The sequence below is a fragment of the Cinclus cinclus genome, chromosome 3, assembly GCF_963662255.1.
Source record: "Cinclus cinclus chromosome 3, bCinCin1.1, whole genome shotgun sequence".
Taxonomy (NCBI): domain Eukaryota; kingdom Metazoa; phylum Chordata; class Aves; order Passeriformes; family Cinclidae; genus Cinclus; species Cinclus cinclus.
The window spans coordinates 6,238,188-6,255,797 of record NC_085048.1 but is presented as its reverse complement, the minus strand read 5'-3'; the positions used below and the strand labels follow the sequence as shown (position 1 = coordinate 6,255,797).

General features: G+C 39.5%; 1 protein-coding gene across 3 annotated transcripts in view; it reads left to right on the top strand.

The window, feature by feature from the left end:
• PTCHD4 (patched domain containing 4) overlaps window positions 1-16,197 on the top strand; it is an 80,834-nt gene extending 64,637 nt beyond the window's left edge. For all 3 annotated transcript variants that reach the window (XM_062488431.1, XM_062488430.1, XM_062488429.1), the window contains one exon: window positions 14,564-16,197. In XM_062488431.1, the coding sequence (XP_062344415.1) occupies window positions 14,564-16,197 (1,634 nt within the window). The remainder of the gene's footprint in view (window positions 1-14,563) is intronic.
• The last annotated feature ends 1,413 nt before the right edge of the window (window positions 16,198-17,610 follow it).

Sequence of the window (17,610 nt, the reverse complement as noted above, 5' to 3'; positions counted from 1 at the left end):
GCAGAAACAAGCCAGAATCCTCTGAGGTAACAGAAGCCAAAAAGGGAATTATCAGGGAATTATCTCCAAGGAATTAAGAGGTGCTCCTTTAGGAAGGCCAGCAGAAGTATCTCTACATGAATGCCTCTACACCCAGCAAAAGTAGCACAATGGAGAAATTGGAAGCCACCGTGCTGTCAGAAATCTGTGACCCAGAAGCCATTCCTGAAACTTGGTGGGGTGAATTCCATGACCAGAACATGGCTATCAATGTCTAAAGTCTGTTCAGAAAAGACAGGAGAGGAAGCAGAGATGGAAGAGATGTGGCTCAGATGAAGAACCAACATAAGCCCCTGAAGTTTAGGAAAGCAAACTTCCAGCTCTTCAAGGAGGTAGTTCATAGAACCCCACAGGACACTCCTAAGGGAGCAGAACAGAGCTAGAGGATCTTTAAGGGCGTCTCCCACAGAGCACAAGACTTGGCAATCCCCAGGAGCAAGAAAACAGGAAAGGAAGGCACAAGACCTTCATGGTTGAGCAGGGTTAAACTAAAAGGCAAGAAGAAAATGTACAAGCAGTAGAAGCAGGGACAGGTATCCTGCAAAGATTATAGGACACATCAGTTGGGTAAGGATGGGGTGAGGAAGACCAAGAGGCACCTGGAGGTGAACTTGGATAGTGGCACAAAGACTGACAGTAAGGGCTTCTACAGACATGTTGCCCAGGAAAAGAAGTTCAAAGAAAAAAAAGAAATAATGATAAAAAATGATAAAAAATGCTGGAAAATTCTTTAACACCAGGCCAGGAGAAGGCTGAGGTACTCAGCAATATTTCTGCCTGAGAAAACAGCACAGGACTGCAGTGATCTGGTGCTAGAGCAGCAGAACTCCATGTCCATGGCTATGTGAAGCTTTCATCTTCCCATTTAAAATGAAAATATACTTATCATTAGCATTTCATATGAAATAGCAATGTTAAATCTAAAATGAGGTCAAAACATGCAGATCGTGTAGCAATTTTTAGTGGGAATATTTTATGAAACATTTTCTGTTTTCATTACTGCTTTTCTTGAAAAAAATATATTTCAAAATCATAGAAACATAGAATGATTTGGACTGGAAGGGACCTTAAAGATCACATAGTTCCAACTCCTGCTGTGGACAGGGACACCTTCCACTTTCCACACCGGGGATATTTTACAGACCACAGATAAAACAGTTATAGGAAAAGAAATATCAATATTCCTTGCTGAAACATTTTTATATTTTGCCAGAGTGTTCTGGTTTGTATTTAGCAATCTTTTAAGCTTGTATTGTGCAGTTGGAGCCTTATGAATGAAAATACCATTATAACAACCATTTATCAGCTTGAGAGATATAGACTGAAACGGTACAAATTTCTGGCTCAGTCTTATAATGATAACTCATGACAATATCTAAAATCATTTTTAGTTCTTTAAAACTGAAGGGAAAGAGCAATTTGCTATGTCATCACTGGAATGAATGGGCAACATTCTCAGAAGCAATCAACTAAAATAAAATGATATATAGGTTCCTGTAGGAGGCAAGCAATCTTAAAATCTCTTTCTAAAACAAAGCATAACTTTGCATTCTGTCCCACACTTAAACTACAGTGATTTACAAATATAGTTCATTTTATATTTATCGTTATTTGCCTTTCTTAGTAAATTTAGGGTACCAAGAGCACATAGTGAAGTGCTTCCCACAAAGCTTTGCTGACACAAAAGTAATAAAACGAAGCATTCCATAAGATCAGTGATTCACTGGGTACAGTCAGCACCTTGCTGCTGGCGGAGATTATAATTTTCTTTCTTCTGAGCTTCGCAAGCAAAACCTTCTTTTGGTAACAGACTTATGAGGCTGCTTCTTTCCAGATTTTTTACATCTCTCAGTTACATGTATCAATGGGATCTGTGGTTTGGGTTTGGGTTATTTCTGCCTTACCTCCATTACAATGACTGACCATAGAACATTTTAAAGTGCATCAAAAGCTCTAAAAACTAAGGGTTTGAAGTGGTTTCATCCAGCAGTTTCCTCATTCCCCCTTTTCCTTTCACAGTGTTGGGCTTCCTATAAGGGGTAATCAGATTTTTAGAGAGGAAGGATACCTGGAGCAGTGTATCCAAGGGAAAGAGAGGCAGAAATCAACTCCTCCCAGTTACCATTTTGAGTTAATGGTAATTTGAATTAATTAATGCATGCAGTAAAGGCAAGTGGGAGTGATGGGCTCAAAGTAGCAGAGGATTTGGTCCTAAAGCAGTAGGGACAGACTGTTGTGTCAGTCTCCCTATAAAAGAAAGCAACTCCTGGCCCACCCACCTTCTGAAAGTGCTTTCAGCCAATGAAGACATTGCCATAAAATTGTGATAAACTGAATTAGTGCTGTGCTTTCTGTCATGTTCACAAAGGGATTAAATTTATAGACCCTGCCATGTTTATAGATATAAACATAGTACCTCAACAGAACTCAGAAAATCAACATCAATGTGATTTTTTGCACTTGCAGTGGCAGAACAGCATTACCCTTTGGCCACAGCCTTTGCTAGAGGACAGAACAGAGCCAGGGCTGAAATTTTCTCTACAATATTAATTTTTTTGCATGCTCCCTGGCATGCTTTTACTCTGTCCATGGCACTTTCCCAAATAATACCCAGGTGCAAATTAAGGTTTGTGGCTGCTCTGTTCTAAAGACTAAAGGAGTAACATACCACAGTTTACATGCTTAGATTGCACCAGCTGGCCTCTGTGACAGAAAATTAACCCTACAAATAATTAATTCATAAGAATGGATGCAGATAAGGAATCTCCAATGACCTCCATAGGGATGTATGTGCAACAAAAGATTCATCAGAGAAAGCACAACTTCTCCAGATGCCTTGATGTGCTAGGAGAACACATGTTCAAATTTTTTCCCATCTGAAAATATGGATATTCAAAATCATAATGGGAAAAGGGAGGGCAGCCAGCTGACTCACTGCTCCTAGTATTCCAAGCAAAACCAACTCTCCCCAAAACAGAAAGTTGTCTTATATATTGTTCCAAGACTACAGTTTAGCCTTAAATTTTCAGGCTGAGTTTAGCCAGAATAATAATTAAGTGGAAAGCTTAATGATCCTCCCCATGGGATGGACACATAAAGGTCAGGTTTCAGGTACATTAATGAGCTGCTAAATGCTGCTAACTGGAAGAGGCTTTTTTTAAGTCCTGCACAAGCCAACCCACTTATGTTTTTAATGGCAACACTGGGCATGTCAGATGGCTGCGGGAGTTTTGCCATGAAACCAAAGCTCCTTTTGTGCTTTATTTACAGCCATTTCAGCAGTTTATGAGAAGCAGCTTGAAGGTGAGGCCATGCCCTACAAAACTGAGAAAGAGCTTTTTGGTCTCATTCCATCTCGTTATGGAGTCCTCTGGTCAGTGATTTGGGGAGTGAATGAGAGCTATGTAGGGTAGGAGCCCTTTGCTGGTGACAGCCCTGACTCTTGGAAAGGCTGAAAAACAATGTGGGAAGGAGTCAAGGGCTCACAGGAAAGGCAGCAGTCGTGTGCTATCTTGAAAATTGGGAAAACAACATATTTTAATAAGTGTCTATGAGTCTGCATGGTTTACTTCTGCTGTGCCTTGCTCCCACACCCAAAGTATGAATTTCCAAAGACATATACATTGATTGATTGATTAATATCAGCTTTTAAGCATTTAAACAGCAATGAAAATCCTCTGCTACATGAGAACAGCAAGGCTAGCCAATGCCATGGGCTTGCTGGTGCATTCTTCTGATAGTTCAAAACTAGACAATTTAAAACCTGATAGATTAAAACTAGATTTCTTTTTCCTCAATTTCCCTGCCATAAAATTGGTGTAAAATCCACAACAATTTCACAGAGGTCATGATATTCCTTCATATATAGTGCATGAGGGAATTGATGCATGCACTGCTATATCATCCCACAGCAAAATAATCTATTTCTAATCACTGCTGTGCACAGGTGCCAAGGTTAAATGGGACCTGAGACCAGGCAGGGAAAGAGGCAAGTATTTGTATCAATTCAAAGCTAGTTTTCTAAATGGCATTGCTACAATGCTAAAATAAATTGAAAATTTAAATGCCAGATATAAGGGCCTGAAGAACTGCACAACTTTAATTCATGCTTCTTATGCATTTGGATTTTAATGCAGTCAGCCCCAAGAATAAAAAGGAGCATAAAAGTATTCAGACTGACTCAGGCCAAAGAGTTTATCTAGCTCAGCATCTTATTTCTCATAGCAACCAATGGCAAGTGCTTTATAAACGGGGATTTCAACAGGTCAAGCATAGAGTCATACTCTACCAAAACACTCCCCCAGGCTCCTGCTGCTTCTTGGCTCATTGACTTGTGCACCCAAATATGTGATCTCTGACTTTAATGACTTTTTCTGTGCAATTTTCCTCCATAAATGTGTGCGAGTTCTTGTAACTTGCTGAATGGTCCATATTAGTGTTGCAGGGTTTTGAACCAATTTGATACAAATGTAGCTGAAAGCTGTGGAGCAGCCTGCAGACCACTGATATGTTTTTCAGTTTTCATTTCTCAACTGCATAAAGAAATTTAAGGAGAATGATTTTGTTCCAGCCATTAGATAAGTAATTTATTCTCTCTTTGGTTCATTTTGCTTTTAACCCCTTGTCTAATTAGAGGAAACCCTTAGGTCCAAGGAAGGGTTTTTGGCTGTGCAGAGGCATACTGAGCATGTTTATAACCATTTGGTAACTTGTCTGATTGAATTCTTGCATCTACAGCATTTCCTGACACTCCTGCCTGATAAATAATACATACGTAACTTACACATCCTGTATTGGCAGCCTGGCTAAATTTATATGGACACACTGGGAATATGGGAGGGGGGTTCTGTTCTGCAGGAATGTTGCTGTGTGAGCAGCTCAATCTGTGTTTCACAGAGCAGGGCAGCAGCCACGTTGCTGCATTGGTTTCTTGGCAGATGGATGTGAGGATGTGAGGATGTGAGGATGCTTCCCAGCCTGAGTAGTCCCACTGGTGGGACAGCCTGAACCAGAGCCCTGGTGCTGCAGCGATCCCAACGCTGTCCCAGGCTTGGCAAGGGCAGTGGAGCAGCCTTCCCCACCGTTCCTGTGCGGTGCAGGAATGGAGCTTTTGGGGAAGGGAAAGGGAGATTTAATACCTATTTCAAGTTGCTGAGTCAGTCCCTGTATTTCCTTCACTCCCAGGAAACAGAAGCAAAAGGCCAATGTCACCTCCCTCTCTGCCTTCCCATCCCTTTTCTGAAGTAAACAAATGTCAGCAAATCCTGCACTAACAACTGTTAAAAATACCACCCTGTCAGCAGACAGGTTCATTCCCTTTACTCTGAAGCTCTCTCCTCATTGCAGCAAAGGTGTGTTGCTACATCAAGATAAACAGTCTAGGTGGAAATCTCAGTGTCCAGGAGAGGAACAGAGGCGTTGTGTTCTGCACCACAGTGTCACCAGCTGGAGTAATTTCTAAATAAGAATTATTAGTGTAGGAACTTGACAGGATTTGACCTGGTAACTATCAAGGTAGAGGCTAGCCCTGTTTTACTCAGCTGGAACTTGTCCCTGGGGTAGCAATTGAAAATGAGCTACTTCAGCCAAGATGCAGCACTCACTCTCTTTAGTGTGTTTCAAACCACGCTAACTCCAGTAGCAGCTCTACAGTCAGTGAAAAGATGGTGCCCCATTAGATTTTGGGGATGCATGAAAAATATTTTTAATCGGAGTGACTATATACCATTCAAAGAGAGATGAATCCCAACAAAGCTTTTCCCAGGTGGTTTTCCATCTGTTCCGGGAAGGGGACGTTGGTTGTTACAAGAATAATTTCACTGGGGAAAGCGAAGAATGAACTTTCTCTGCTCATTCCTTGTTTGGAATCTTGCAGTTCAGAGATTGTGCAGACAAATTGATCTTGTCACTGACAGGTAAAAGTTTTCTCCTTTCACAATTGGGTCCCACCAATGGTAACATTATACACTTACCTCATGGATAAAACTCCAGAAATTTGTCCCACTCCCTTCTAACAGAAAGTCTTTCATTTGTTCAAACCTACAAAAGCACTGGTCATTTTTTTGACATGTATTCTTTCACATCTATTTACTTCTCAAACTATTTAACCATTTTTCTTTGAAGAATCTATTATGGCTCCATCTTTGCAAGAAAGCAGAGAATTACCAAATGTATTGTTTCTATAATGATTCAAGTGCACATTATTTTTGCTGAATGCCAGAATCTACACTTGATTGAAACATTTTCTTTTCTTGAGTCTCACTAGTACCTTATTCTTTTGGATGTTACTGGATTATCGCATCCAGGTGATAAAGTGTTCCAATCAGCATCACAAATCCATCCTATGTTTTTAACATTAATGACTTTATAATAAATTCAGGTAAGAGCTAATCTAAATTCATTATCTTGTCTCCTATATGTCCCTTAAACTCTCATCAATAAATAGCAGTTTCCATATGTGCAGTTCTTGCTTACAAGAATTCATGAAAAGGCTTAAATGAGAAACAGCAAAAAGCATTTTAATTCATTGCTAAGCGCAGCAGAAAACTAAGCAGGATTCCAACTTTATGCACAATTTGCAAGCCATATACATTAGCTCAAACGTAAATCTCCCTTAATGAGGTGTGCAGCCCGATTATTAATCACATTCATTGAAACTTTCCTCATGTTCAGCTCTATTTCAATGCAGGGAGGTGCTATTAAATATTTCTGCTCCTTCCAAAAAGAAGAAGAGTTACTAGGCATGAAAAATTGTAAAACTTTACCTTAAAATGAACTGTAGCAAGTGAACCTTGAATACAAAGTTGTGTCATTACAGTTCAGTTAGAAACATGTTTGTGTCTGGACTAGCAGATCTTTGGCTTATCTCCAGGGCTCGTCCTGGGTTTCTTTCCAGGGATGCTTATGGGGAAGCTCTGGAAAAGTCTTTTCAATAAGAAAGAGCCCAAACTGGATAAGATTCAAAATCAGAGATGCCAGATTCTTGTTAGCATTAATTATTCTTAATTTAAATCAAGATCAAGGTCCCACTATGGTGGTCTCTGTGTGAGCTGAGATAGCAGTGCTTGCCTTGAGAGCCTGCAAAGTGAGAGACAGAAACTGATGAAAGACCAAGGAAGTGTCAAAGGGTTGTGATGTGTAAGTAAATGATCTCCATGTGATTTAGCTCAGTTCCCATTGTTGCTTGCTTATGTTTGGGCTTCAGTGTGTAGTCTGGAACATTTATTTTGAGTTGGATAGGAAAGGGTAGGATGAGGGGACTGTCAAGGACTGTGGAATGAATTACCTGAAGAGGGAACATATCAGAAAGGAGACTAAAAGAGCATGAACCACCACTTTTAATCTGTGTTTCCAACAGATTGGTTTTAATCTAATTTTTGGGTTGGTGTTTCATAGGAGACTGGAAGGCAAGGGAGGAACTACAGATGTGACTGGTACATCCCTACACCATTTTCTTCTTGTACAGGCATCTACAGCTGTGGCTGTGGTTGAGATGTTGGCAGAATTTCATGGGAGCAGTGTTAGGCTGGAACTGAGCATTTCTGAAATGCAATTATACAGCCAACTCCAGACAGAAACAAATGTTTACTTCTCTCCTCACTCCTCCTCAGCCTCCAATAATCATGGGGTTGCTGTCTGCCAGGCTCCACCGATATGCCCATGAGGACACCAGTGCTTTTATGTTTTGGTCTCATTGGAAATTCTTAGAATTATTTAAAAGGCTTTCAGAAGTGCTCATGCAAGTAGAAATAAATGCAATTACTCAGAACACACATGAAGAAATAGTCTGTATATTTAACAGGAGTGCCCCATGGTGCACTGCTACTTTTTAAATGAGGTTCATATTGTAATGGGAATACACCAAAACTTGGAAGCTGGAAGTATTGACATGTTCAGACCTATGGCTAAGTGGCCATAGTCTGGCAGAAATATCTCAAAGGAAATAAAAATATCTATTATATATAACTGAATTTGTTGATGATATATGTGACGAAGTTAAGTGCATTTTCTGTGTGTATCAAAAATGCTAAAATCTAGCAAAAATGAAATCTCTTGTGCAGCACTGGAAATTTGTCTGAGGTCCCTGTCACTAAAGACAATGGCTCATCTGGCTGAGGTTTCATTGCATTTGTTAAATATTCTTTCTATAAAACCCAGCTTTTTTAATTAGACAATTTATTATTATAGAGATCTGTTACTTACAAGAAGAATTCTACCCTGAATATTTTTCAAGACAGAAAGGTGCAGCAGAGTGTAAAACCCCCCTGTCAGCACTTCTACTTAATCTGGTTAGAGAAGAAATTGTGCATGTAGTGACCTCACAGGAGAATGGACCTAGAAAGGATTTAATTGTTCTGTTTAAATGCTTTTAAATATCATCAAATGTCATGTAACAAATGAAATAAAGAATTATAGGTTTAGTGAAAACAAAATTTCTGCAGAAGCTTCAGCAGAAGATCTTGACTGGACTTCATTTTTTGCTGTAGTTGCTGTAAGCTCTGTGACATTCAGAAGATGTAAATACTGTGACACCCCTAAAAATTCCTATGGCTCAAGGACACACCTTCCTTTGGACAGTGCTGTTCATCAGTGCATCACTGCCCCAGTTAGACCTTCTATCCCCAAAGTCTGAACCATCCCAGGAATTTTACTGACAGGACAAAGTTGACTTCACCTCTAGTACTGAGATTCTGAAGAAAGGATAAACTAGTAACCACAGTGAGAGTTGTTTAGTTCCTCAGCTGCCTCATCAGACCCTCCTAGTTGCCACTAAAGCAGCACAACAGCCAAGGCAAGACAAAGCAAAGAAGAAATGGTCAACAACCGAACTATGTGAACAATTCAATTGCAATCACTTCACAAGCACCTAGAGAGATGTAAAATTAAAACCATTTTTTCCTACCTACATTTTAGATTAGTTTGAAAAAAATGTTTTCTATCTTTTCCTTCTCTTTAATCAAGCTGGGAATTACTTTACTCAGTGTTGTGGTTAGGCTCCACTTCTCATCTGAATGCGTTGTGCTGAGATTTACCTTTATGGAATGGGATCTAGATTAAGGTACACATTTCCTACTGCTACCTAAAGTATGACCAAGCTTCAACTTTTCTTTGCCTTCTACATCAAACTCCCTAAGGATTTACTGACTCTTCATAAAGAAGTGGTTTAATAATTTTTTCTATTGTTTCTCCCCTCCCTGAGATGGAGAGAGTCCTTGGTGACTGTGATTAATTTGCTTAATCTCTGCTTCAGTTTTTAAATGTAAGAGGGGATACCAATATTAATGATACTAATGTTAGTGATTTAGCAGAAGAAAAAATTGCATTCTACACTGCAGTGTGTTGAGATGCAAAGTTGTTCCTTTATAAAAAAGTGATGATGTGGACCTAAACTCTCTAAAATGGGGTGTATTTCAAATCAATAAACCTGGATAAGAGAGTTCAACGAGCCAGCAATCTGGTCTGGTGGAAGGTGTCCCTGTCCATTGCATAGAGCTGGAATTAAATGGTCATTAATGTCCCTTTCAACCCAAGCCATTCTATGATTCCCTGATTCTGTGCTTCAAGATGCTCTTAATGCCTGTAGCCCCTGCTATTGTGGGGCATTTATTAGATAAAACTAGACAAAATTTTCTAGGACATGAATTACCTATTCCTCAGAGAAAAAAATAAAGAAAAAAAGGTATATACCTCCTGCCCACCACTATGAATCACAAGAAAGCTGCTTTCTCATCCTCCAGTTACATGTATGGCTGCTAATGAAAACTGATAAATAATACTTGGATTTCTCAGTGCATAAATGCTGAGTAATCTGTGCTATGGCACTTCTAAGACTTTTTGTTTGTTTGTTTGAAATATAATGTAGACACCAAGGTTATCACCATGTTGACTGCTATCACCTATTGCAGCAAATCATCTTCTTTATGCCTTGCTGCCAAAAAAAAGTGCAGAGTCATCCTGATCTTCCTTCCTAGAAAGTTTACACAAGCTGGCAGCAGCCAGCAAGTCTCCTTCCAGCAGAGCCTCATGGCTTCAGACTGGGGTATCAGTGGCTGTTATGAGGAGTGATAAATGCACATCAAACTCGTATCCAAAGAAGCTGACTGATTGTGACAGAAGCAGCAGCTAAACGCTGGGTGGGCATGCTTTGGCTGAGAAAACACTGAAGACAGATTGCTTTTCATGCTTAAAGCATCTCAAGAGAGAGTTAGGTATGATGGTACAAAAGTAAGAGGCCTCAGGAATGTGAACAGAATCTGCTTCCCTGCACAGACAGAATGTGCCCAGAACTTACATAAACATTTATTAATCTGACCTTTAGACTTGCAGTGAAGAAGATTTTATCAACTCCTTAGATTGTGAGTTCCAGAGTTTAATGAAGCTTAAGTAAAGAAAGAAAGTTTTTGTTTTTTCTGATATCTAATTTAATGGGTTTTGGGGTTTGTTTTCCAAATTAAACTACTGACTTATTCTCCTTCAATGAGAAAGACTTGATTGTTGCTCTTATTATACATTTTTTTATGTTGTTGAGTCTGCACTGGCATTCCAGTCTATGTGGAGAAAAAAATCCAACTCGCTCAGTTTCTCTTTGATTTTCATGTACCAATAACAGGCTATTTTTTGCTGGTTTTAGTCTCCAAAGCATTCAGCCTATTTTCTCCAATTTTTTTAAATGTCATCCAGAGCAGAGGTCCAGAACTAGGATTTTAAAGGTCCTTTCCAAACCAAATCTATGATTCAATAAAAAAATCATACCCCATTTCAAAACAGTGCTCCAGTCCTCCTCTTTGAAGAAAGATACTTTGATTCTTCTTTTCATTCTTCTTGGACCATCCCATCTACATTTATCTCATGAGATGATTTCTAATTGTTCAGAGATTTATTTGTCTTAACTTTTAATCAGTTCATTTCTCCAGGTAGATTGAATTCAACTCAATCAAGTGGTCTTTAATCTCTCATTTCACTCTTTTTGTTTCTATCCCTATTCTATTCCAACTTACTTTAAATATCAGCTCACAATTAATCTTTTGCTTTTAAATTTGAGGCAGAATTCATTGTTTATTTTTGGCTTCTCTGTGGCCTCCCTTTCTTGTTCTCCTTCTCTCACAAATAATAGAATAAAAATTTCTTGTCTCCTTTCCTTTAAAGTATTCATAGGCCATTGCCAGTCCAGCAAATAAAAAATTGCTGTACTTCATTCATGTCATGTTACTACCAGAGAAACTTGGCAGTTTTGACCCAGAGCCAAAATCCCTCTGAACCTTCCTAGGGCTGCTCAGTGAACTTAACACCACTGTCAATGTGGTTGTGGCATTAAGAATGAAGCTGAAGGAACAGAATTTTATAGAGTGACTATGCTGTCTGAATCTTGAGAACTGTCAGAAAACGTTCAGGAAAAATGGAGTTGTAACCTTGCTGGGAAAAGGGAATAGACCTGTTTATCTGGGGAGAACAACAGAGGCTGACTGGAAAACTTGGTATCAGAGTAATGACATGGGAAAACCAGTCAGGCGAAGATTTCCTCTTGTGTCAGCAAGGGAATTGCTGCACTGTATTCCCCAATACCTGTGTTTGTGTGATAGAACTGAAATTATTGTAAAAGGGGAATAAGTGGAAATTCAACTTTTGTATAATAAGAATCAAGAAAATCAGTGCCAGTTTTGGTACTCAAAGACGCTACAAATACCAGTATTTCTTTTCCTTAAGATAACATTTGTTTTATTTGCAAAAAAAAAAAAGCCTTGAATTAAACTACAGTGTTTTAATTTTGCACATTGTCACACACACATTGGTGCACACTCTATTGCAGTTCTTCACATATATGTTTGAAAAAAAGTACTTCTCTATTAGTTATTGCGCAGCTACCCCAAGGTTAAATGCACCCATTCTCATCACTGAGAATGTGATATGTCAACATTTATAAATGAATAACAATAGAAACATAGCAAAGGTAAAAGTGTGAACATAAACTCACAACAAGGCAGATAAAGGAGATTTTGGAATAAGGAGAGAATTTATATGGTCCATATTACTGTTAATTTTTGATAGAGCTGGTAGAGCATCACCCATTCCAGTGCTGGAGTGCATCCAGAGAAGGGAACAGAGCTGGGGAAGGGTCTGGAGCACAAGTCTGATGAGGAGCAGCTGAGGGAGCTGAGGGGGGCCAGCCTGAAGCAGAGGAGACTCAGGAGGGACCTTCTGGCTCTGCACAACTCCCTGACAAGAGGGGACAGCCAGGGGGTTTGTCTCTTCTCTCAGGTAAAATGCAATAGGACCAGAAGAAATGGCCTGGAGTTGCTCCAGGGGAGGTTTAGCTTGGATACTAGGAACATTTTCTTCACTGAAAGGGTTGTCAAACATTGGAACAGACTGGCCGGGGAAGTGGTGGGATCACCATCCCTGAAGACATTTAAAGATGTGCCGATGTGGCACTGAGGGCCATGTGGACTTGGCAGTGCTGGGTTAATAGTTGGACTTGATGATCTTAAAGGTCACTTCCAACCTAAATGGTTAAATTTGCTATTAAATTAAGCCATGCCAGGACACGGGCCCTTGAAGTGGTGACCAACAAGCCTGGTCCACACCCTGCAGGAGAATTAAACACTTGCTATGTTCGTAAAAAAATTGCATTCAAATCCTTGATTCTGCAGATTTATTCACCTGAAGGAGACAATCCTTTCTGCTTGATGGCCCAAAGATGACAGTACACAAGACAGCTGTGCTGTAAGCATTTGAACAACTCACCCTAAACTTACCAGGGAATTCAAGGTCCCTCCTGAGCTGAGATGCTGGCTCATAAGAGCAGCATTTCCTCACAGGCTTTTTGCTAACTACAAGACTTCTGTAGTGCTGTATGTTTATCTTTCACTGGGGACACTGATCTGAAGTAGAGCAGGTAACGTTCACAGAACCTGACAGTTTATACTGTAATTTTCCCTGTCTAGAATGGCTGTCAGGAGTCTGCTTTGGGCAACAGAAGCAGCTGTATGAATCCAAACAATTTAAAGACAAATTCAATAGACCTTTGGATGCACACAGTTGGTTATTTGCAAATCTCCTGTTGTCATATTTCTGGGTTTGATCTGGGAAAATTTGCTTTCTGTCTGCTTTGGTTCATGTAATTCTTCTACTACAGAGTGAAGGCCCACAAACAGAGGCAGAAACCTCTGAAATATACTCGTATTTCTTTTTCTGCTCAGTAGTGTGTCTCCTTACATTGGTCAGAATTTCCTCAGGGCTAGACCCAAAGTGAAGGGAACTTTCCACTTTCTGATCCAAATTCAAATTTGTGGGTTCAATTGTTTTAATTATTATTTGAAAGTCAAGTTTAATGGTTATTTGGTTATTTGAAAGCCAAACCATTTTGGATAGGTTTTTTGAATGCTGGCTTTTCTATTTTTCCCCAGGTTGAAATTCTTTAATGGTAAAAAAAAAGTGCATGTATATATATGTATTGTTTTCAACATATACATTATATGTATACACGATATATAACTTTTACTTGTTAAACTTTTCCAGTTAGATCAACTTCAGCTTTACCATTCTGTCACAAAATTTAATAGCTGTAGACTTCCTAGACCGTGACTGTGACAAGTAAAATGAAAGTAAGACTGTATTAAATATTAGTTTATTAAAATATCGCACCCCTAAAACACTTAGGAATGGAATAAAAAATCAGAAATTGTCACAAAAAACTGATCACATCTGACTTTTCTGAACATCCTCTCACATGAGCTAAGAGAACTCCTTGTCACCAGGAGGAGCCCTGGACAGCAGAAAGAGACACAGTTATAAACCTAGAAAATAAATCCATACATTTTTTAGACAATTAATGTGGACCAATATCTTAGCCAGTATTCTATTCTCCACCATTACCACCAGCATGTCAATATTCATAGAGTGCAAACTTGTGTGCTCTCATTGAGAAGTTCCAATTTCACCCAGTAGCCACAGAATCATGATACAAATTACTCTGGTTATTTGTATTTACAGCATATTTTTTCCTTTATCGTGTACAAAGAACCAAAGTGTCCCAATCTTGGTCACAACCATGCATTTCTCAAACAATCCCTTTAATTTATACTCTTTGGAAGAAAATGTTACTTGTATTTTTAAGTGTTTCAAGTTGAATCCCTTAAACATTGGAAGATGTAGTAGGATGACAAAAGGAATTTTTAGAATTAACCCCAGACTTGAACCAAACTTCATGTTCTCCTGTATTTGCAGTCCATTTGGGAGCTATATCAATGTCCATTAAGATCAATTAGTGTCTTCTTTTTTTTCTTTTTTTTTTTTCTGAACATGGAGAGTCTTAAAATACCAGGGCTGTTAATTTAAGCATCTGGTGGTGGATGTGTTATTAAGCTTTAGATAGACATTTAAGAGTTTTCCATTTGTTTAACAGGTGACAAAAACATAACAAAATTTAGCTGATGAAATTTTTTTACTGATGGAGGATGAAACACCTGGGGGATGATTGGACCCCTTATATACATACACACATATAGACTTTGTTTTCTAATTTCAGGTCACGGAACCAAAGGAGTGTTTGAACTTCTTTCAGGATGGCGGCGGACCAGAGAGAATCTGCCATTCAAGGACCGAGTAGCAGATGCCTACTCAGATGTCATGGTCTCCTATACGATGACAAGCTCCTTGTATTTCATAGCCTTCGGCATGGGGGCAAGCCCTTTCACCAACATCGAAGCTGTAAAAGTCTTCTGCCAGAACATGTGTGTCTCCATCCTGTTGAACTACTTCTACATCTTCTCTTTCTTTGGCTCCTGCCTGGTCTTTGCTGGCCAGCTGGAGCAGAACCGGTACCACAGCATCTTCTGCTGTAAAATCCCCTCGGCAGAATACCTGGACCGGAAACCTGTGTGGTTCCAGACCATGATGAATGATGGCCATCAGCACACTTCACACCACGAGACCAACCCTTACCAGCACCACTTTATCCAGCATTTCCTCCGAGAGCACTATAATGAGTGGATTACCAACATCTACGTTAAGCCATTTGTGGTGATACTGTATCTCATCTATGCCTCTTTCTCCTTTATGGGGTGCTTACAGATTAATGACGGAGCCAACATCATCAACCTTCTTGCCAGTGAGTCCCCAAGCGTCTCCTATGCCCTCATACAGCAAAAGTATTTCAGCAACTACAGCCCTGTGATAGGCTTCTACATCTACGAACCTCTGGAGTACTGGAATGGTACTGTACAAGAAGACCTAAAAACACTCAGCCAGGGGTTCAACACTGTGTCCTGGATTGAACAGTATTACCAATACCTTCGAGTGGGTAACATCAGTGCAACCAACAAAAGTGACTTTATCAGCATCCTCCAGAGCTCCTTTTTAAAAAAGCCAGAATTCCAGCACTTCAAAAATGACATTATTTTCTCCAAAGCTGGAGATGAGAACAACATAATTGCTTCTCGTTTGTACCTTGTGGCCAGGACTAGTGAAAACACACAGAGGGAAGCAGTGGAATTGCTGGAGAAGCTGAGGCCACTTTCTCTTATACAGAGCATCAAGTTCATTGTGTTCAACCCTACTTTTGTTTTCATGGACCACTATGGTTTATCAGTAACTATGCCTGTCCTGATTTCTGGTTTTGGCATCCTGCTGGTGTTAATACTGACCTTTTTCCTGGTTATCCACCCTCTGGGAAATTTCTGGTTAATTCTCAGTGTCACCTCAATAGAGCTGGGTGTCCTTGGCTTGATGACCTTATGGAATGTAGACATGGACTGCATTTCTATTCTGTGCCTTATCTACACTTTGAATTTTGCCATAGATCACTGTGCACCCCTGCTTTATACATTTGTATTAGCTACTGAGCACACCCGAACTCAGTGTATAAAGAACTCCCTCCAAGAGCATGGGACAGCCATTTTGCAGAACGTTTCTTCCTTTCTTATCGGGTTGGTCCCCCTTCTCTTTGTGCCTTCAAACTTGACCTTCACACTGTTCAAATGCTTGCTGCTTGCTGGCAGTTGCACACTTCTGCACTGTTTTGTTATTTTGCCAGTCTTTCTAACCTTTTTCCCACCTTCCAAAAAGCACCACAAGAAAAAGAAACGGGCCAAAAGGAAGGAACGAGAAGAGATCGAATGCATAGAGATTCAGGAGAATCCTGATCATGTTACAGCAGTCTGAAAGGCTTAGAAAAATATAATAGTATATTCTCTTTTTAAAAAAGCGTTGCACAGAGATGCAGGGAAAATAAAGCAAAGATCTCAGCTGCTTGTGCTGGCCAGGTCTGACAAGGCAAAGGAAGATCAAGAAGGGGTATTCATGACACCTCAAGGTGCAAACTTTTTTTTAACAAAAATAATGAAAGTGAAATAATTTCAAATGTTTCCTTTGAATCCTCATTCTCCACCAGGGAAGAGTCTGTTGGTCATTTAAGTGTTCCTGAGTCTCAAACTATAGCTCTAATGGGAATTGCTTGATATGTCATATGTAGGACTAAAGCTAAGGTGTAAAAAGAGTTACCATTAAGTAAACAGTAGGGGGAAAGGCAGATTTGTTTGAAAAAAATTGTCCATTGGAAAAAACTAAACAATATTTCAAAAGAGAAAAGGTTACAAGATCAAGAGAAATTGAAAATGCCATGGTAATTTTTTATTTTCTTGAGCAAGTTAGCTAAGATGAAACCTATGCACTTGGGAAGTAAATGTTTAAAATTATCTAAGCCAAGGTACTTCCCAGATTCAGTATACCTTGTGTATCTGTAATACCACAATTAGAGCATTATTGCAAATATGGCAAAGGAATAGAGGTACTATTTATACAGGAGAAGAAATAATCATAGCCATTTGGAAATCTAACAGTTCCTTTAAATGTGATGTATCACTGTTTTCCCAGGAGGACACAGCTGGTAGTTAATACCATACACATATTTTGGTATTTATGAATTATGAATTTCCCCTTGAATTAACAGATCTCACAAAACTAACCCAGGCCATTGTCACTGCAGCAGTGTTTGCAGTTCCTGCATTGTAACACTTCTGAATCCTGATTTATCGGTGTTGACATTAAATACTGAATATTAATCAAGCAGGTGCTTTAAATGTAATGATGGATAGCATTTCAAAGGCACAGTGTGACCATGTAGCAGCTGAGTCAGCTCTGGAGCACCTGCACAATATTATCACTATGTATTTGGTCCAAGGGATGTAGGGATATGTTTGCTGGTCCCTGCAATACGCTGCAGGAAGAGGGATTTTCCCCTTCTTTTAGCAAAACATTATTCAAAAAACTTGCCACAGTCTAAAAAAAAACCACCTTGTAAAGGTTTGCTTGGGGCTGGATCAACCCCTAGTTGTAAGAAGAAAGACTGGTCCCCTGTGGGAAGGGGAGGGGAGGGTGAAATGTCTTTTTTACTGTTATTATTGTTCCTAAATATTTGAGTGTTGATCATCTGCAGCATAAAGCTTTGTTATGGCAGTTGAAATTTCACAGGAGATTGCAGTAAATCCTCAGTTACTACGTGGCACTAGAAATTGTACTGTAAAGGACTATGAATGACTTTCTCTGCTTTGTAAACTATTCAGCTTAGTAGCCCAA